This window comes from Bos javanicus, chromosome 25, assembly GCF_032452875.1.
Source record: "Bos javanicus breed banteng chromosome 25, ARS-OSU_banteng_1.0, whole genome shotgun sequence".
Lineage (NCBI taxonomy): Eukaryota > Metazoa > Chordata > Mammalia > Artiodactyla > Bovidae > Bos > Bos javanicus.
In genome coordinates, this window is record NC_083892.1 from 26,509,592 (window position 1) to 26,529,630 (window position 20,039).

At 50.6% G+C, this 20,039-nt stretch overlaps 2 protein-coding genes across 6 annotated transcripts; one reads left to right on the forward strand and one right to left on the reverse strand.

The window, feature by feature from the left end:
* Positions 1-113: 113 nt before the first annotated feature.
* SEPTIN1 (septin 1) lies at positions 114-18,646 on the reverse strand. Of its 2 annotated transcripts, XM_061401668.1 has the most exons (11): positions 18,371-18,646; positions 3,430-3,520; positions 3,251-3,337; positions 2,872-2,995; positions 2,430-2,564; positions 2,216-2,333; positions 1,485-1,586; positions 1,262-1,361; positions 915-1,080; positions 582-672; positions 114-487 (listed from the first exon to the last, which is right to left on the reverse strand). In XM_061401668.1, the coding sequence occupies exons 2-11, from the start codon at positions 3,437-3,439 to the stop codon at positions 401-403; spliced, it is 1,020 nt and encodes a 339-aa protein (XP_061257652.1). In that variant the 5' UTR covers positions 3,440-3,520; positions 18,371-18,646; the 3' UTR covers positions 114-400. The 2 variants fall into 2 exon arrangements, with proteins under 2 accessions (XP_061257652.1, XP_061257653.1); XM_061401669.1 differs by lacking the exon at positions 18,371-18,646 and having other exon boundaries at positions 3,430-3,686.
* On the forward strand, positions 11,664-17,729 carry ZNF48 (zinc finger protein 48). Of its 4 annotated transcripts, XM_061401662.1 has the most exons (4): positions 11,664-12,768; positions 13,054-13,170; positions 13,720-13,846; positions 15,133-17,729. In XM_061401662.1, the coding sequence occupies exons 3-4, from the start codon at positions 13,735-13,737 to the stop codon at positions 16,932-16,934; spliced, it is 1,914 nt and encodes a 637-aa protein (XP_061257646.1). In that variant the 5' UTR covers positions 11,664-12,768; positions 13,054-13,170; positions 13,720-13,734; the 3' UTR covers positions 16,935-17,729. The 4 variants fall into 4 exon arrangements, with proteins under 4 accessions (XP_061257646.1, XP_061257643.1, XP_061257644.1 ...); XM_061401659.1 differs by having other exon boundaries at positions 11,664-13,170; XM_061401660.1 differs by lacking the exons at positions 11,664-12,768; positions 13,054-13,170 and adding an exon at positions 13,185-13,551.
* Positions 18,647-20,039: the final 1,393 nt, after the last annotated feature.

Sequence of the window (20,039 nt, forward strand, 5' to 3'; positions counted from 1 at the left end):
AGGAGTGCCCAGCAAATGAATGAATAAATAGTGGCCCGGAGGCCTGGGTGGAGCGGTTCCACCCGCTAAGCTCGCCACTTATTCCCGCTGGGAAACAGAAGATTTGCGTGGCCTCAGAGAAACTCAGTTTTTTATTGAAGTCACGGATAGGGAGAAGTGGGGAGGGGATGGGGGTGTTCAGGGTTGGAAGAGGAGGTCGCGCTCCAGAAGTGAGCTGGGGTGGAGCCAAAGGCGGGGCTACAAATTCCAGGATTGGGAGAACCTGAGAACCCGCCCATTAGAAGGGCGGGCCTTACAGGCTGGGGCTCCGAGATTAGGCACCTGGCAGTCCGGGGCTCAGGGATTGGACAAGAGACGAACCGAAGGCGGACGCGAGGTGAAGAAAACCCCGATGGGGGCCTCAGAGAGCGTCCGACTGCTCGCCTTGAGCCTGGCTTAGCTGCATCTGGGCCTGCATCTTCTCCAACATCTCTTGCATGCGGCGAAGCTGTGCGGGGCAAGATTGTAGGCATTGGGTCCGGGCGAGGCCAGAAAGGGACTCCGAAGAGGACTTGGGGGTCTTGATCTGGGGGAAAGCTCACCTCTTCGTCTTTCTCGCGAATCAACTTTTCCGTGTCTGCCAGAGGCAGCATGGGCAGCGGGATCTCTGTGGCGCTTTGGCGGGAAAGCTTACTAGGGGATGGGAGAGAAGGAAAGGAATCAAAGGCGAGGGCCTTGGTTGAGTCACCGCTGCGAGACAGGATCTGGAGTTTGAGAGTCTAGGAGGCGGAGCCATATCCTTAGGTTAGGGAGGTAAGCAAAGGGGATGGGGAAAGAAAGGCCCTGGGAGAGAGAGGTCTAGAAGGTGAAGGTCGAGGTCATGGAGAGTGAGGGTGGGGCCTTGGAAGCACCTAACTGTCCGCGCTGGCTCTCACCTCCGGCTGGCTCGATCCCGCGCCCCGGGCCGGGCCAGGCTCTGTAGGCAGCGGGCCCGGTAGCCCTCGTAGAGCAGGTCGTGTGTCACCTCCTTCAGGTCCTGCAGGTGTGTCTGCACGAGCATCCGTCGCAGGTTCAGGAAATCGCAGTGATGTGGGTTCTCCACTGGGGGGCGGACCCGCGAGCGTCAGGGAACTTAGGTCGGGTCGGCTGCCAAGGACCCCTCTTTGGGCTCCTAGGACCCCTGGGACCAGAACTTTCCCCAACTTCACATGTTGGGTACGGTTGGCTGGGAGGCGGCCTCGGCTCCCTGCTGGCCTCAGAACGCGTACCCGGCCTTACTCACCCTCTACAGTGCCCCAGGAGTAGTGGCGTCCCCTCACCGGTCGGGGCCCGCCGTCCCGCACTACTTCGCAGGAACCGACGACGGCAAAAGGGATGCTTTCCTAAAGGGGAGGAGTCAACGATCTCCATCCTCTCCCCGCCCCGTGGACAGAAACCTTTCTCAGCTCCCACCTCCACATCCGCCTCCCCTGGCTTCTCAGTCTCGTCCTGCTTTGCCTCTGTACCTTCATCTCCGCATCCTGCCTCTTGAAGTCTTCATCCTCATCAGAGTCACATTCAGGGAACTGGTAGATATTGATCTCTTCCTCCTTCAACTGTTCCCGGATCTTGGAGGAGACAGATGCAGACAGAAACTGTGAGCCACAAAGACATTGCCTGACCAGAGACAGTGAGATCTAGATACAGACACGGGATGAAAGAGACAGAGAGGAAGGCGTGAAAAACAAAGATGGTGAGAGATGGGCATCCAGGAAGACTGAAAACAAAATCTCAGACGATGAGAGAAAGAGACATAGATGATGAAAAACTGAGACCTTCCCCTAAGAGGAAAAAGACTGATGTTTGCAAAGTCTTGAAGATGAGCAGACACCAAAAGACTAGGAGAGAGAGACATAAGTAGAAACAGTGGGAGAGGGCGCTGAAGAAGTGGGGAAATGGGGGCATGGTGAGCATCCTGGGGCCAGACGGATAACATGGGTCGTTATGTCCACACTTCTGCCCTCAGACAGATCTTAGCCAAGCATCCAGCCCAGGGATTCTGTTCTGAGCCTCCAGAGATGTGGCTTCCTGAGGCAGCTAATGACCCACCTTTCTCAAAAACTTTCTTCCAGTCTAGCCTGACATATCACACTCCGAAAAGGCTACCCCGAGATCAAAGAAGTCAAAGCTGAGCTCAGCTTTCGTCATGACTTTTGGCTTCATGTGCAGACCAAAGGTCAGAGGCCACCACACATACCTTCTGTTTGAGGGCCTGTGTTTCCTTTGGCATCAGGGCATCTGCTTTGCCAATGACTGGGATGATGTTTACCTTCTCGTGCACTGCCCGGAGGAAGGCCACATCTAGGGGACGGAGCCTGCACCCAGAAATTGGTCAGGGCTCAGTTTCAGGGCACAGAGACCCACCCCCCGCCCTCCCCAAATGTCCCAACCCCCTAGGGTGTCCCACAGACCCCCGGCCAAAGGGTGAGATGAAATAGAGGCAGCAGTGGACACGGGAATCCTGGATGTTCTTCCGGTTCAGGCCACTCTCATCCCGAAGATACTGCTCAAACTGCTCCTCGATGAAGCGCACCACAGGTAGCCAGCTGGGGGTGTGGGGAGAGTGCCGGCAGTCAGAGATCCGGACCACAGTAGAGGGCAAGGGGCAAGGCTAGCCAGGACTGTAGGGGTGAGAAGCAGGGTCTTTGGCTCCAACCAAAGATGTCAGAGGAAACTGGCAGGAGAGATGTTGGGAAGCACAAGGCGTTTTGGGCCCCAAGACCACCAGAAACAGCTCCTGCTGTTGCAGGGGCGTGAGTAGGGCAGGGCAGACCAGCCCTGAATCCGACCCCTTGGTCTCCACAGAGTAGCCACATTGGGAAGCTGAGCCCTGGGCTCTCCCCGATTCCTCACCAGTCTGAACAGTCCACTGAGTCCCCAAAGCCAGGTGTGTCCACCACAGTCAGCTTCACCTTAATACCCCCCTCCTCGATCTCCACGCCCCGGCGCTCGATGGTCAGCGTTTGCGTCAAGCGAGCTATGAGGATGGGGAGAGGTCAGGGAGCTGGCGAGGGGTCTGAAGCAGGACTAATTTCCTTTCTCAGACTCACAGTTGCCCCCCCACCCATTTTTCAGGGGAGGAGACTGAGTCTCAGAGAAAAGCAATGAGCTGCCTGAGTTCCCCAGAATGTCATGGGAGACCCAGAAGGAAAGGAAGAGTGTGCAGTCTGGGAACATGGGAGGAGAGGGGTCAGAGGGCATGGGCAGCGTGGTGGGGAGAGGGGCATCTTACCACTGGCTTCTGGTATTTGCCGATCCTCATAGAGGTTGGTGAGAAATAGGCTGTTGATGAGGGTAGATTTTCCCAGGCCTGACTCCCCTGTGGACAGGTCAAGCCCAGCTGGTCAGGTGAGGGGACAGCCAAGGTCTCTTGAGGACACCCTACCAGGCCCCTCTCCAAAACCCTCAGACCTGCCACCATGAGTGTGAAGTCAAACCCCTTCTTGACAGACTTGCGATGCAGCTGGTTGGGGAGGGCGGCAAACCCCACATACTCCTTGTCCTGTTGGTGAAGGTGGACGATATGAGGCTGCTGGGGGTGGCAGGCAGGGTCCCCCAGTATGACCTGACCTCAGAAGCTAGGAGAAGTCAGCCTACTGTGGGTTGACCAGGACCTGGCTACCCTGCTGGCTGGGGACGGAGAGATGCCTGGATTCCTGGGCATAAGGACTCACCATGGCCCCGATAGCTGTTGCTGCACCTGATGGCTCTCCCCACTTCCTCTGGTGGGCAGGAAGTTGAGGGCGGCAAACAAGGGGGCGGGCAGTATAGGAGCTGAGATGCTCCAACTGGCCCAGAGAGTGGGGAAAACCAAGATTGAGATCAGCTGGTTCTCGATTCCTGGGTCCCTTTGCCCATCACCCTGATAGGAAGCCTCAATCCCTCTGTTCTCTGTACACGTTTATTCCAAGCCCTGCTGTGGCCCCATCACCCTGATGGAAGGTAGGGTGTAAGCAGAGAGGAAGGAAGTGGGTTGATCTCTCTAGCAAGTGAGGTGAAGGCTTGGATAAAGACAGTTTAAAACAGTTTCAGCCTGGTGCTCTGTGATGACCTCAAGGGGTGTGATGGGGGTGAGGTAGGGAGAAGGCTCAAAAGAGAGGGGATATATACATACTTATGACTGATTCATGCTGTGGTATGGCAGAAACCAACACACCATTGTAAAACAATTATCTTCCAATTAAAAAATAATAAAATTTTAAACAATTTCCAAGGGTCTGAGTGGACCAAAAGCAACAAGATTGAGGGTAGGAGGGACCATCAATTTTCCTCCCCAGCTCATGCACTGGATTCTTAAAAAAGGACTTCAGATCTTTGGACACTACTGCCAGAGAGCCTGCTTTCAAAACCCTAGCCAAGGCACTCCTCTGCTCAAAACCCTTCACGGACTTCCCAGTGATCTTAGAATCAAGTCTGAGAGTCCTGGCCAAAGCCTCCTGCATCTGACCTCATCACCTCCTCTTTGATTCGCCCTTGGCAAGTGCCCACATCCTTGGCTCTGTCTACAATTTTGTTTATTTTATTTTTGCCTGTGCTGGGTCTTCATTGCTGCAAAGGCTTTTCTCTAGTTTCAGTGAGCAAGGACTTCTCTCCAGTTGGGACGTACAGGCTTCTCATTGCGATGGCTCCTCTTGTTGCAAAGCACAGGCTCTGGGCGCAAGGGCTTCAGTAGTTGCTGCCCCTGGGCTCTAGAGCAGTCTCAGTAGTGGTGCACAGGCTTAGTTACTCCTTGGCACGTGGGGTCTTCCCAGATCAGGGATGGAACCCATGTCTCCTGCACTGACAGGTGGATTCTTTACCACTGAGTCACCAGGGTAGCACCCTTGGCTCTGTCTATATTGGGCTTTTCCTTCTTCTGCACAGGTGAACTCTGTCTTTCAAGAGTTTGATTCAAAGGGTTCTTCTTCCTCCTGTATGAAATCTTCCCCACCCACAAAAGGTAGAGTCATTTTCCATCCTCTGGACTCCCCAGCACCTTTCATAGCCCATCCAATGCCCACCTTTGCTTACCTGGCTGTCTCTTCTACTCCTGGCTGAACTTTCTGAGGGCAGGAACTATGTCTTCCTAACGTTTACATCCCTGGTGTCTTGCACAGGGCCTGGCACCAAGAAGGTGCCAATAAATAATATATCAGATGAATGAATGCATAAAAGAGTGAGTGATTGAAGTTAGTTAGGGAAAAGGCAGGGAGGCTGCAGAATATGTAAAAGGAGCTTGTCTTTGGAGTCAGAAAGAACTTCCCAGACTTCAGTTCTATCACTTGCTGTGTGATCTTGGGCGAGTCATTTGCCCTCTCTGAACTCCATTTTTTTCATAGTAAGATGAAATGCACACACTTAGACTTTCTATCAGGAATTAGAGTGGTTTTGGATGACACAGGCTTTGGAGCTAATCATTTATGTATACAACATACCATATATACATATATATATATTAATATATATGTACACATGTTGTTGTTGTTTAGTCGCTAAGTTGTGCCTGACTTGTTTGCAACTCCATGGACTGTAGCCCGCCAGGCTCCTCTATCCATGAAATTTGCCAGGTAACAATACTGGAGTGGGTTGCCATTTCCTTCTCCAGGGGATCATCCTGACCCAGGGATTGAACCTGCATCTCCTGCTTGGTGCACACACACACACACACACACACACACACACATATACATCCCAACTTTAGAATTTATGAACTGAAAGGCCTCTCTGAACCTTAATATGACCTATAAAGCATTGTTTGGTTTGTGTGTGTGTGTGTTAGTCACTCATTCATGTCTGACTCTGCAACTCCATGGGCTATAGCCTGCCAGGCTCCTCTGTCCATGAGATTTTCCTGACAAGAATACTGGAGTGGGTAGCCATTCCCTTTCCCATGAGATCTTCCCAACCCAGGGATAGAACCCACGTCTCCTGCATTGCAGGCAGATTCTTTACCATCTGAGCCACCAGGGAAGCCCATTGCTTGGTCTAGATCCTGCCTATTGCTCCAACCCCATTTTCGTCCTTCACTCCTTGTGGTTCTGTTTATCATTTCCCATTTAGCCCCTGTTGTGTCCCTCCCCCACCTTCTTGTGTTGGAGCCCTAACCCCCATGTGACTACATTTGGAAGTAAAACCTTTAAGGAGGTAATTAAGGTTAAATGAGGTCAGGAGGGTGGGGCCCTGATTGGATAGATCTGGTGTCCTTATAAGAAAAGACACCAGCCATCTCTGCGCACGCACAGAGAAAAGGCCATGTGAGGACATAGTGAGAAGGTGGCTGTCTGCAACCCAAGAAAAGAGGCCTCACCAGAAACCGCCTCTGCTGGCATTTTGATCTTGGACCTCCAGTCTCCAGAATTATGAGAAAATAAATATCTGTTGTTTAAGACTTCTAGTCTGTGGTTCTCTGTTATGCCAGCCTGAGTTAATACAGCTTCATAGCACCCTCCTTTCCCCTTATCCTAAGGTAACCACTCTAATGTGCACAATATGTAATTTTTTTTTGGCTCGTATATATTTTGAAAAATGTGTAGTACACGGTACACAAATGTTTATAGAAATAGTTGTATGTGTTTACATATGTGTTATATATATGTTATGTATGTAATGGGCTTCACTGGTGGTTCAGAAGGTAAAGAATCTGCCTGCAATGCAGGAGACCTGGGTTCAGTCCCTGGGTTGGGAAGATTCCCTGGAGAAGGGAACAGCTACCCACTCCAGTATTCTGTTCTGGAGAATTCCATAGACAGAGGAGCCTGGCAGGCTACAGTCCACGGGGCCACAAAGAGTTGGACACGACTGAGCGACTTCCACTATGTATGTAATATTTGTACACGGTACACAAACGTTTACACAAATAGCAGTGTAGTAGTGAAAGTCACTCAGTCGTGTCCGACTCTTTGTGACCCCATGGACTATACAGTTCATGCAATTCTCCAGGCCAGAATACTGGAGTGGGTAGCTGTTCCCTTCTCCAGGGGATCTTCCCAACCCAGGGATCAAACCCAGGTCTCCTGCATTGCAGACTGATTCTTTACCAGTTAAGCCACAAATAGTTATCTGTGTTAATATATATTTCTACTTATTAATTTATTCAATTAGCATTAACTTTTAAGACCCATCCATGCTGCCACCTTATCCTTGTTTCAACCTCATCTTTATTATATACATGTCTATTTCAAATTATTAATCTTTGGCTGTGCTGGGTCTTAGTTGCTGCACGCAGGCTTTCTCTAGTTGCAGCGAGTGGGGGCTACTCTCTAGTTGCTGAGCACAGCCTCTAGAGTGTGGGCTTCAGCAGTTGTAGGGCATGAGTTCTGTAGTTGTGGCACACGGGCTTAGTTGCCCCATAGCATGTGGGATCTCCCCAGACCAGGGATCAAATGCATGTCTTTGGCAGGCAGATTCAAAACCACTGGACCACCAGGGAAGTCCTTCAACCTCATTTTTAGTACTCCCTTTCTGTAACCCTGTGAAAACCACCCCTCTGGGCCTTACTTTCCTCATCTATCATATGGGATTGCATACTCCTGCCACACTGAATTCACAGAAGTTGTTCAAGTTTCCTATGCTTATAAAGACATATAGGGATTAAGAGCTGTGTGACCCTGGGCATCTTACTTTCCTGTGACTTGGTTTCTGCATCTGTTAAATGATTCATTAATAATTTCACCTCATAGGGCCATGATGAGGATTATGTATCTGACACACATAAAACTCTTAGCGGTGCCTGACATAAAAGATGAGCTTGAATGCCAGCTTGCTATGACATGAGCTGAGAGGTGTGACAGTGCCAATGATCCAACCTAGCGACTGCTCTTCTGGATCAGTTGCTGAGAATCCAGACGGAGTGAATCAGTCAGGGTTGCCGCCCTCTGGGGAGACGGAGACAGCCACAGGTAAGGGTGACACACAGCACTGGCGCTAAAAATGTAGCGTAAGAAGGAGATAAACAGAGTGCTCTGAGAAGCCGAGGGACGGGATAATTACACCCTTCCCCTGCACCACAACCCTTCCTTCTGCACTTCTCATCAGGCCAAGCAGCCCTACCATTTTAGTTAAAACTCTGAAGCCTCCCTCCCTTGCCCTCTGCAAATATATCCAGTTGATTTTCAAGTCCTTTCTACTGATGAGAAAAAGCAGCCCTTCCTGCCTACATCCCTTACTGTTTTGCCCCTGCCCTGGTTTCAGACTCAAATCAGGCTCTTGCCCCAATTACTCAACAACCTTTAAGAAAATAACATGGGCACACCTGTCAGAATGGCTATCATCAAAAAGACCACAAATAACAAATGCTGGCGAGGATGTAGAGAAAAGAGAACTCTTGTACACTGTCGGTGGGGATGTAAATTGGTGTAGGCAATGTGGAAAACAGTATGGAGGTTCTGTAAACAACTAAAAATAGACCCACCATGTGATCCAACAATACCACTCATGGGAATGGATCTGAAGAAAATAAAAGCACTAACTCAGAAAGATACATGCACCCCAGTGTCCGAAGTATGGAAGCAATAACAGCCAAAATGTGGAGCAACCGGTGTCCATCAACAGACGAATGGATAAATAAGATGTGGTGTTACACACACACACACACACACACAATGGAATACTACCTACTCAGTCATAAAAAAGAATAAAATTTTGCCATTTGCAACAACATGGATGGACTTGGAGAGTATTATACTTAGTGAAATAAGTCAGACAAAGACAAACACTATATACTATCACTTACATATGGAATCTAAAAAATAAAACAAGCTAATGAATATAACAAAACAGAAAGAGATTCACAGATCTAGAGAGTAAACTGGTGGTTACCAGCAGGGAGTTGAGGGGGAGAAGGGCAAGATAGGGCTGAGAGATTAAGAGATACAAGCTCCTATGTGTAAAATAAATAAACTACAAGGATATATTGTACAGCACAAGAAACAGGGCCAACATTTTATAATAACTATAAATGCAGTATAATCTTTAAAAATTGTGAATCACTATGTCACAGACCTGAAGCTTATATAATATTGTAAATCAACTATACCTCAACAAAAAAAGAAAACAAAAGAAAAATAACATGTATATTCATTTATTGTATAAGCAATACATATTCTCATGGAAAAATGAGCAACTGCAAATGGTTAGAAAAACATACATCTAATATCATTACTGATATAACCTCATTTTGATTTTCATCCTTTTGGATTTTCTCATATGCCTATGCATATGAATAAATATATATTCACAAAACTAAGATTATACTATAATTTTAGAAACCTGTTTTTGTCATTTAATATGTCCTGTAAGTCTATGATCATAAACACACATCTACATTATCATTTTTTAATAATTTTATTTCATTATCATTTATATACACTGATATTTCATTTGTATTTATTTATTTGGCTGTGCCAGGTCTTAATTGCGGCATGGGGGAGAGAAGCTGGGCCCCGTGCATTGGGAGTGTGGCGTCTTAGCCTACATTATCGTTTTCATAGCTGCTTAGTATTTAGGTGGCACTAGTAAAGAACCCGCCTGCCAACGCAGAAGACGTTAAGACATATAGATTCAATCCCTGGGTCCGGAAGATACCTTGGAGGAGGAAATGGAGTGAAAGTGTTTGGGCTGTATTCTTGCCAGGAGAATCCCACTCCAGTATTCTTGGCAGGAGAATCTCACGGACAGAGAAGCCTGGCAGGCTACGGTCCATAGAGCAGGACGTGACTGAAGCGACTTAGTGCACACACACACACATTTAGGTTGATTCCCACTCTTCCCCATGATAAACAACGCTGAGCTGGGATGACTATGTGGTGCTATCATTGTGCACTTGTCCAAACCATTTCCTGGGGCCTCATTTCTATAAGGGGAATTACTGAGTCAAAGGAAGTCACATATTTAAGGCATTTGTGCATATTAACAAATGCCCTCAAAAAAGGTTCGTGGCCTGGTTAAGTTCAGAAATGACACGAATTAGTAGTGACTTTTCACTTTCATGCATTGGAGGAGGAAATGGCAACCCACTCCAGTGTTCTTGCCTGGAGAAACCCATGGACAGAGGAGCCTGGTGGGCTGCCGTCTATGGGGTCGCGCAGAGTCAGACACGACTGAAGCGACTTAGCAGCAGCAGCAGCAGTGACACAGTATTCCATTTACATGCTTATTAATTCCAACAAATTATGCTCAGTCATTCCTGGGATAAAGACTTTATAATGATAAAATTTGGGGCCTGTTTGGAAGGTTTCTATGGGGCAGTGAATGGTAGACAGCAGTCTTTCCATTTCATGGTCATCTGGATCACTTCTTTTTCATCTCAGCATATCTTCATAACCACCTATGGCCCTACCAGACATCCCTGGAAGGGCTTCTGTATCTTTAGACCTGAGTTCAGATTCAGACCCAATAACTCCAGGTTTCATCTTCTCAAAGTTAGACCTTGTTCTACAAGTAACTATGGCATGAAGGCTGACCAGCCTTTGGGGGGCTCCCTCCAAGAGGGGCTGGCTCTTTGCCATTTTGGTACCCTCTTACCTCTGTTTCCCAGCAATGTGCCTGGTACATGTTGGACCCCCAGGAAATGTTTGTGGAACTAATCATTAACTTACCATCTTATCTGCAGCTTCCATTACTTTCCTATTATATAAACTTATGACACATTAATCAGAGCTATTATTTATTTTCCTCTTTTGAGGATTGATCGTGATCATGGAGGATATATATATATATATATATATATATATATATATATAAAGATAATTACAGTCTATATAGGGCTTCCCTGGTGGCTCAGACAGTAAAATATCTGCAGAATTTGCCTGCAATGCAGGAGGTCCGGGTTTGATCCCTGGTTTGGGAAGATCCCCTAGAGAAGGGAATGACTTACCCACTCCTTCCCACTATTCTTACCTGGAGAATTCCATGGACAGAGGAATCTGGCAGGCTACAGTCCATGGGACTGCAGAGTTGGACACAACTGAGCGACTAACACTTCCATTTTTTCATATCTATATATGTATGTATTTGCCTGCTCCAAGTCTTAGCTGCAGCATGCAGGATCTTCAATCTTCATTGCACATTAGGGATCTCTTAGTTACAGCATGTGGGATCTACCTTCCCAACCAGGAATTGAATCCGTGTCCTCTGCATTGGGAGCTTGGAGTCTTAGCCACCAGATGACCAGGAAAGTCCCCTTAATCATCTTTGGATCCCCAAGCTTCTAGCGCATAGTAGGTTCTCCATTAGTGTGTGAGCGACTGTGCCTGGAGTTCTTCATTCAGGATCCCCTTCGGCCAGGCTCTGGACTTTGCTGAAATCTTAGCTGATTGAAAGGATCAGCTTGAAAACACCACCTTCTTCCTTGGTTACTTCAGCCCAAAGAGTCACAACTGGTATTTTTTACTGAGTACTTTACACATATTATTCTCAACCATTCAAATTAGGTAGTATTTCCATTTTACAGTTCAGGAAACAGAAGTAACTTCCCCACCCAAGGTTAAAGGGAGTAAATGATGAGATCAGGAATAAAACTCTTCATGAATGACCTTAAAGATAATGTCCGCAGCCACTAAACTCTACAGGTTTCTCTCTGTACTACATTCCTATCATATCTTTGTTCATTAGGTCAATGTAGACTGTCCACACATCTGTATGTCTCCATGTTCTAGATGTGAGAAATTGGGCCATAAAGAAGGCTGAGCACCAAAGAATTAATGCTTTCAAACTGCAGTACTGGAGAAGACTTTTGAGAGTCTCTTGGACAGCAAGGAGACCAAACCAGTCAATCCTAAAGGAAATCAACCCTGAATATTAACTGGAAGGATTGATGCTGAAGTTTAAGCTCCGATACTTTGGCCCCTGATGCAAAGAGCTGACTCATGGGAAAAGACCCTGATGCCGGGAAAGATTGAGGGCAGGAGGAGAAGCGGGCAACAGAGCATGAGATGGTTAGATAGCATCACCAACTCAATGAACATGAATTTGAGCAAACTCCGGGAGACAGTGAAGGACAGGGAAGCTTGTCTTGGGGTCACAAAGAGTTGGACATGACTTAGCAACTAAACAACAAATATTTGTGCACGCTCATTCCCACAAATAAGACCTCTTCCTGGTCTCCCATACTATAATATCTTGAATTAGTGCACATAACTCTCACGCCCTTACAGTTCTTATTTATCATGAATTGTGTGCTTGCCCCTTTAAATTGGTAGCACCCCAAAGACAACCCTTACACGTGTTTTATCTCTTTATCAAACTGTTGGCATAGTACTGAGGCACTAATAATTGTTGATTAATACACAAATCTTAATTAACCCTCTCCATCATTAGATGAGCTGCAAACAGAGGCACCCCACTCGCTCCCCAAAGGCAAACATGCCCAGAGGAGATAATGGGGATCACACCCCTGGGTCCACTGAAACAGCCCCAACCAGGGCCGCACCAAGCTAGGAAACAAGGTTTAATGTTTTCGCTTCTCCCTGGGTTCTTTTGTAGCGCCGTAGACCTGTCCCTAGTCTTCCCATGGCCTCTTTTCTATGCGTCTGTCTCTCTTTGTCTCTGCCAGCTTCACTCTTTGTTCCTCTGCCTCCGGGCTTGTTTCTCACCAGGTGCCCTGCCCAGTTCCTCCGACTCGGCTTCAACGACTTTATATCTCTCTTATCTGTTTCTACATGTCTTTGTTTCAGGAGGCCAGTCTTTTGCTCCTGTGTGTTTGGTCCGCTGCAGTCTCTCGGTCTCTCTGCCTTTGCATCCTCTCTGACTGGGGGCTCTTCGGGTTACGACTCTGTGAGTCTCCGGATCCAAGTCTAAGTCCATCGGCCTGCCTCTCCCCAGCATTTATCTGGCGTCTGCCACTAGCTCCCGATCCCGCCTCGGTCTCCCCCAGCCCAGCCCAGCCCCCACCCTCGGCCCCCGGCCTCGCCGACCAGACCGGCTTTGTTTCCTGCGTCTCGGCGCCCCGCCCCCGCCCCGTCTGGGGTCTCCGCCGCCCTCTGCCGCCCTTTGTCTGCCTCGGTCTTTCCCCCACCCCTTTCCCTGGGTCTGTCTTTGGCTGTCTCTTTGTTTCTCCAGGCTGGGGTGGCTGGAGCTGTTTGCCACCTCTGAAGGTCGGCGCGTGTGGCAGGACACAGCGACAATTAGAAAGAGTCTTCGGCCCTCCGCATCCAGCTCCAGCCCAGGAAACACACGGTTAATACCACAGAGTTCGGGCAATTGGACTTGGCTCAGAGTAGCCCTCTCCGCGGCACGCGGCTGCCCGCCGGCTACCGAGCTCCAGAGGACACGGGCGGCTCCCACAGGCGTGCAGCTCCTCCAGGGTCCTAGAGCGGCCCGGTGCCGCCTGGCGCTTCCGCTTCCCGTCCCCGCCCCCGGCGGCCGCCCCCGGGACGCCCGGGTCCGAGCCCCCTCCCCGTTTGGCGCCGAGCCCGATCCCCGAGCCACTAGTGGCACGGGCACCGGAGCCCCGCGGAGGAGCTCTGGAGGGCCCCGGACTGGCGAAAGTGGAGGCTGAAGCAGCGGCGGCAGCGGCGGGAGGGGAAGGGGGCGGCTGCGCGCCGGAAGGAGCAGCAGGTGCAGGGGCGGCCGGTGGCGCGGGCGGGGGTCACCGGAGCCGCGCCCCGTACCTCGGACACCCGAATGCTGTCCGGTGCCCGTGCTGGCCGGCAGAGGGCAGCGGCAGGGCCCCGCCGTCCGCACATGGCTGTGTGACCGTGAAACTGTGTTTGTCTCCTTGCTCAGGGCGGCGTGCCGGCGATGGAGCGCGCGGTGGGGCCCTGGGGTTCGGATCTCCGTGGCTCAGAGGAGAGAGAGCAGCTGAGAGGCGCCCGCACAGGTGAGGGCCGAAGCGGTGCACCTCCATGGGCAGGTAATGGCCGGGTGGGGCCCCCGGTTCTGGGCTTTGCGTAGCCCAGACCCAGAAAAATAGGACGTGAACTGTGCTTCCAGGGAGGGGGAGGGAACCAGTGTTTCTGAGCACCTACTAAGCGACACGCCTTGAGGGGCATCATTTCAAGGACTCTCCCCATCCCCTGCAGTCACCATCATCCTCGCTGCTTCAGTCCTACTTCAGGCCTCGTTCTGTCTCATCCTGGCAAATGGCAACGGCCTCCCCTCAGCCCTTTTCTCTCCAGTGTTGCACCCACTGTGCAGCCACATTGATCTGAGTCCTGGTCTAATCCTGTCTCCCTCCACAAAAGTCTTCCCTAGCTCCCTTCTGCTACTAATTAAAAGCGTTAGTCTAGCGTTCAATTCAGATCTCCCATGCTTTATCTAGTCCCAACATCCTTTTCCAGCTTTATCACACATTCCTTTCCATGGCTTACTTTTTTTCTGCACTGTGAAAGCCTAGCCCTATCTCTCTAATGTCCTCTCTCTAGTGACAGCACAGTTCATTCTGAGCCTGCAATTATAATTATTTGTGTTTTATCTTATTTCTCCTACCAACGTTAAGTATCCTGAGGGACATCTTTGTGTCTGGCTCCTTTCAGGTACATACAAGATGATTGAAGAAATAAACTACAGATTGGGCTAATAAAAGATAAAATCTAATTAGTAAATACCAGGCTTTCCACATAGAATATAAGGTAGGGCTTAACAGCAGGCTTGGGAATTAGACCTGAGTTAGAAACATGGCTTTGTTACTTTATAACCTTGAGCGAGTGACTTAGAATTCTCAGAGACTGCATGTCTGTAAAATGGGGACAGTTAATAGTATTACCTCATAGGATTGTTTGCAAGGATTCAGTAATGCTTACTTAAGTGATTGGCACATATGAAAGGCATGGTAAAAGGAGGTTACTGTTACTGAGAGGCACAGACAATATAAGGGCTTTGGAAATTCAGAGGAGAGAGATCTTTGCGACCACAGATTGTCAGGGATGCCTTTCGGGGGAGACTGCTATTGAAGATAGTGTGTTAATCGCTCAGTCATGTCCGACTCTGCGATCCCATGGACCCACCAGGCTTCTCTGTCTGTGGAATTCTCCAGGCCAGAATACTGGAGTGGGTGGCCATTCCCTTTTCCAGGTGGTCTTCCCAACCCAGGGATCGAACTTGTTTCTCCCACGTCACAGGCTGATTGTTTACCATCTGAGCCTCAGTGGGAAGGCTGAGCCAAAAGGCAGGATCTACCGCTCCTTTTTCTTTCCCCAGGTCTAGGGAGTGAGCATGCGGAGATTTCTCAGCCAGATGAGTTTGAACATGCCCCACAGGAGGATGACTTGGAGTTCAAGGAAGAGGAAGATTTGGCCCCAGGTCATGAAGTAGGAAATGCCTCTCTCAAACCTGAAGGCATTCAGACTTGGGATGACCTGTGGGTCCAGAGGGAGGGGCCTGGAAAACCTCAGGCTCGGGACAGAGGCCCTCGGCTCCTAGGAGAACCACGCTGGGGCCAGGCTAGTGATCGGGCTGCTGTATGTGGCGAGTGTGGCAAGAGCTTTCGGCAGATGTCAGATCTGGTGAAACACCAGCGAACCCACACCGGGGAGAAGCCCTACAAGTGCGGGGTCTGTGGCAAGGGCTTTGGGGACAGCTCTGCCCGGATCAAACACCAACGAACTCATAGTGGTGAAAAGCCCTACAGAGCCCGGGCGCCAGCCCAGGGGCCCCCAAAGATTCCTCGGTCCAGGATCCCAGCTGGCGAGCGCCCCACTATCTGCGGTGAATGTGGCAAGAGCTTCCGGCAGAGTTCGGACCTGGTGAAACACCAGCGGACACACACGGGCGAGAAGCCGTACAAGTGCGGCATCTGTGGCAAGGGCTTTGGCGACAGTTCTGCCCGCATAAAGCACCAGCGGACACACCGAGGGGAGCAGCCCCCCCGGCCCGTGGTGCCCCGGCGGCAGCCATCTCGAGCTGCCACGGCAGCCGCCCAGGGACCTAAGGCCCAGGACAAGCCATACATCTGCACCGATTGTGGCAAAAGATTTGTGCTCAGCTGCAGCCTCCTGAGCCACCAACGCAGTCACCTGGGGCCCAAGCCCTTCGGCTGCGATGTGTGTGGAAAGGAGTTTGCCCGGGGCTCAGATCTGGTGAAGCATCTGCGAGTGCACACGGGAGAGAAGCCCTACCTCTGCCCCGAGTGTGGCAAGGGCTTCGCTGACAGCTCTGCGCGGGTCAAGCACCTCCGCACCCACAGTGGCGAAAGGCCTCACGCCTGTCCCGAGTGTGACCGTACCTTCAGCCTCAGCTCCACCCTCCTCCGCCACCGCCTCACTCACATGGAGCCCCAGGACTTCAGCTTCCCAGGCTACCCTCTGGCCCCCCTGATCCCCAGCCCACCCCCCAGCTCCAGCCCGCCCCCACCTCCTCTAGGCACCAGCCCCCCGCTGACGCCTCGAAGCCCTTCACACTCAGGAGATGGCCCTTTTGGCCTGCCTGGCTTGGAGCCGGAGCCCGGGGGCCCACAGGCTGGAGAGCCGCCACCACCACTGGAGGGTGACAAGCCCCACAAGTGCCCTGAGTGTGGCAAGGGCTTCCGCCGGAGCTCGGACCTGGTGAAACACCATCGTGTACACACGGGGGAAAAACCCTACCTCTGCCCAGAATGCGGCAAAGGTTTTGCCGACAGCTCAGCCCGAGTCAAGCACCTCCGCACCCATCGTGGGGAACGGGCTAGGCCACCACCACCATCCACTCTCCTGAGGCCACATAACCCCCCTGGCCCAGCACCCACTGCCCCTCGATCACGAGTCCGGGCTCAGCCCTCTGGACCCAGCCAGCCCCATGTGTGCGGCTTCTGCGGGAAGGAGTTTCCCCGGAGCTCAGACCTGGTCAAACACAGGCGCACACACACTGGGGAGAAGCCATACAAGTGTGCAGAGTGTGGCAAGGGCTTTGGTGACAGTTCTGCCCGTATCAAGCACCAGCGTGGGCACCTGATCCTGAGGCCCTTTGGAACAGGAGATGGTCGGGCAAGGCCCCTCAAAGAGGAGCCACCAATGGGACTGGAATGATGGGGTCCAGGGAGGGTGGAGGCCCAAGAGACCAAAGGGAGGGTATCTGCTGCTTAAGCAGAGAAGAAAGGGCCTGGGAGGTGGTGGGAGGGAGAAGGAAGGGAAGAAACAAAGGGAAGAAAGGAGTGAATAGATAGAAATACAGATTTGGAGACAAACGATCTTGAAGCTCAGGAAACAGTCCTGGCTGGGCTGGGTCAGGACCTTGCCAGTTTGGTTTATACCCCCAGCTTCTAGAACACTGCCTGGAATACAGTAGGCAATAAATACTTGTTGATAAACTAGCGTTAGCCTGAGGGCCCTTAAAGAATTCTAATTCCTACTGCCTCTTAACCTGTAAATTGACCCCTCCCGACCTTGCCTTCCCCCCCACCCCGACCACCCAGACAGGCATCCTGAACCAGGTTTGTTAGACCTAGGAGCAGTGAGACTTCTGAGGTTAAGGGTAAGAGTGAGGCAGGGCCATCTTGACCATCTGCTGATGGGGAGAGTACTGTTGGTAGGCAGGCAGTACCCAGCCTCGGGCCACTGGACATGGTCGGAGCCAGGAAGAGGACACTTGGAGTGAGTCCAGACCCAACTGCCCTGACCACCTGGACACAACAGAATAGGAGGGAGACAGCGGAATGAGCACTCATTTGCTCTGGATGCCAAGCCCAGGTCCTGGTGGATGGCAGCAGAGACACATTGGCTGGAAGAAGGGCAGTATAGGAGTGAGGAAAGGCCAGGGAAGTACCAAGGCCTGACAGCCACATCTCCATATGTCTTCTCGCCAATAAACTGCTTCTTATCTGAGGCTTGGACTGGTGTGTGCGTGTGTGTGCATCGTGAGGGGTGAAAAAGCTGAAGGGTCACCACAGGCAAAACCCACAAGCCATGTGTAAACTTGGCCTCTTTGAGCCCGTCAAAGAAATTGGGTGGTCAAAGCTGCTTTTTAGCTCAGGCAACGGGTTAAAAAACGGCCCCCAGGTCTGTCAGTTGATGCCCTAGACCTGAGTGCTGGCTGCCCACAGGCGCCACCTACGCCACAGGATCTAGCGCGACCCTTAAAAGGAAAAACGCGACGCCACGGGTGGGAGCGTGAGGGGTCGGTATTAGGCAAGCGCTGTTGCTATGGCGACAAGTACCCGGAGAAAAGTGGCCAGCGGGTCTGGTAGGGGCGCAGAAGACCCAGACGCTGATGCTCTGCCTTCAGGGAAACCCCGCCTCCCTACGATCCCTTTTTATTTGTCGAGAAACGGGTCATTAGGCTGCATAGCCCGAAGGCGATGTCTCTATCCCCCGGAAGAGGCAACCATATTTCCCAGCCATCCGTGCGTCGTTAGATGCTGGACTCTTAATTCCCAGCTTTTTCCAAGGAGGGCGCCAGTAGGGAGGAAAGGGGAAAAAGGAACTGACCTGATTGGCCAGGGACCACAAAGACTAGGGCGGCTCACCCATCTAAGAAACGAAGTACAAGACTGCTCTGCAACTTCGCTGGCTTGGCATTTCAGCTAATCTGCGTGCGGTAACGGTCCCTGGGTAGAAGCTCTCGCGACATCTTACCCATTAGCCGGGCTTCCCTAGAAACCAATGAAAGCTTGCTGCAGCGCGGTTCCTCCCAGCCTTCCCATCCCTACCAAGTTGTTACACAGACTCGAAATCCCAGTATTTTGACTTCAGCCCCGGGGTTCTTTGCGGCTTCTGTCCTTAGATACACACACCCCTCAAAGACTTTAATGGAGGCCTTTGGGCAGGTCGTTTCTGCTGGTTTCCGTGTCTCCCCACACTACCAGGTCGGCTTCCAAGCTAATCTGCAGTGAACTTTGTAAAAATTTGACCACATCGCTCCCCTATTAAAAACCCTGCCGTATAGCAGCATGCCCTGTCTGTAAAACTTAACTCCTTAGTTGGCATTCAAGACCTTCCACTTGTGTGGTTTCAACTCTGTGCCTCTTAAATGTTTTGTTTTCGTAACTTGGAATGCTCCCCACCCCCAATCCAAATATCTTAAGCGTTACTTCCTCCCAGAAGCCTTCCCTAAACTTCCAACCTGGGTTAGAACCCCCTTCCTCTGAGCCCTTAACACATCAAGAGCTTCTTTAGGATAAAGAGACACTCAACAACAGCATTACCTACTGCGTGCTGGGTATTGGGCATAGAATAGATGAACGAGACAAAATGTCTGCCCTCAGTTTCTATGCAGAAGATAAACATTGAACAAATATTTTCAAGTGTGGTAAAGACTATGCAGGAAGCTTGCAGGTAGGAGAGAATCCTACATGATCCAATGCCTCTTCAAAGAAGTGGCAATTATGTTAAGACGTAAAGAATGATGGATGGCGGATGGTGTGTTCCCTGTACCAAGTCCTTAGGGATTCAGGAGCCCAAGTAAACCACTGAGGCTGAAGGCAAATAGTGAAATGCAGAATAGTGAAAAGTAAGATAAAGACTTTTCCAAATTCAACTTTCCACTGCCTAGTCCTAAACGGGGCCTGGCACATAATAGCCCTCCCTCAATACTTTGGTGAATGATGTCCTTGAACATGATGTGCTCTTCACAAGAGTTCATAATCTCACAAACTGCTACCTGTTTGTCCATCTGGCAAACCCCCACTCATCTTTGAAGGTCCATTATCTCTTCAGTGGAGAAGGAAATGGCAACCCACTCCAGTACTCTTGCCTGGAAAATTCCATGGACTGAGGAGCCTGGTAGCCTACAGTCCAGGGGTCAGAAAGAGTCGGACACGACTGAGCGACTTCACTCACTCACTATCTCTTCAGTGAGTCCTGCACCCAATATCCACTCCCTTCCAGGGAGTTATTCACTCACCCCACTACTCTGCCAGAACATCTATTATTTCTTTTTCATATGTATATTATATATAAAATATTATCTAGGCTTCCCTGGTGGCTCAGACAGTAAAGAATCTGCCCACAATGCAGGAGACCCGGGTTCGATCCCTGGGTTGGGAAGATCCCCTGGAGAATATATTACTGGGTTTTAAAACTTTTTATTTTTGGCTGTGCTGGGTCTTTGTTGCTGCACGGGCCACTCTCTAGTTGCAATGTGCAGGTTTCTCATTTCAGTGGCTTCTTGCTATGGAGCACAGGCTGTAGTCGCAC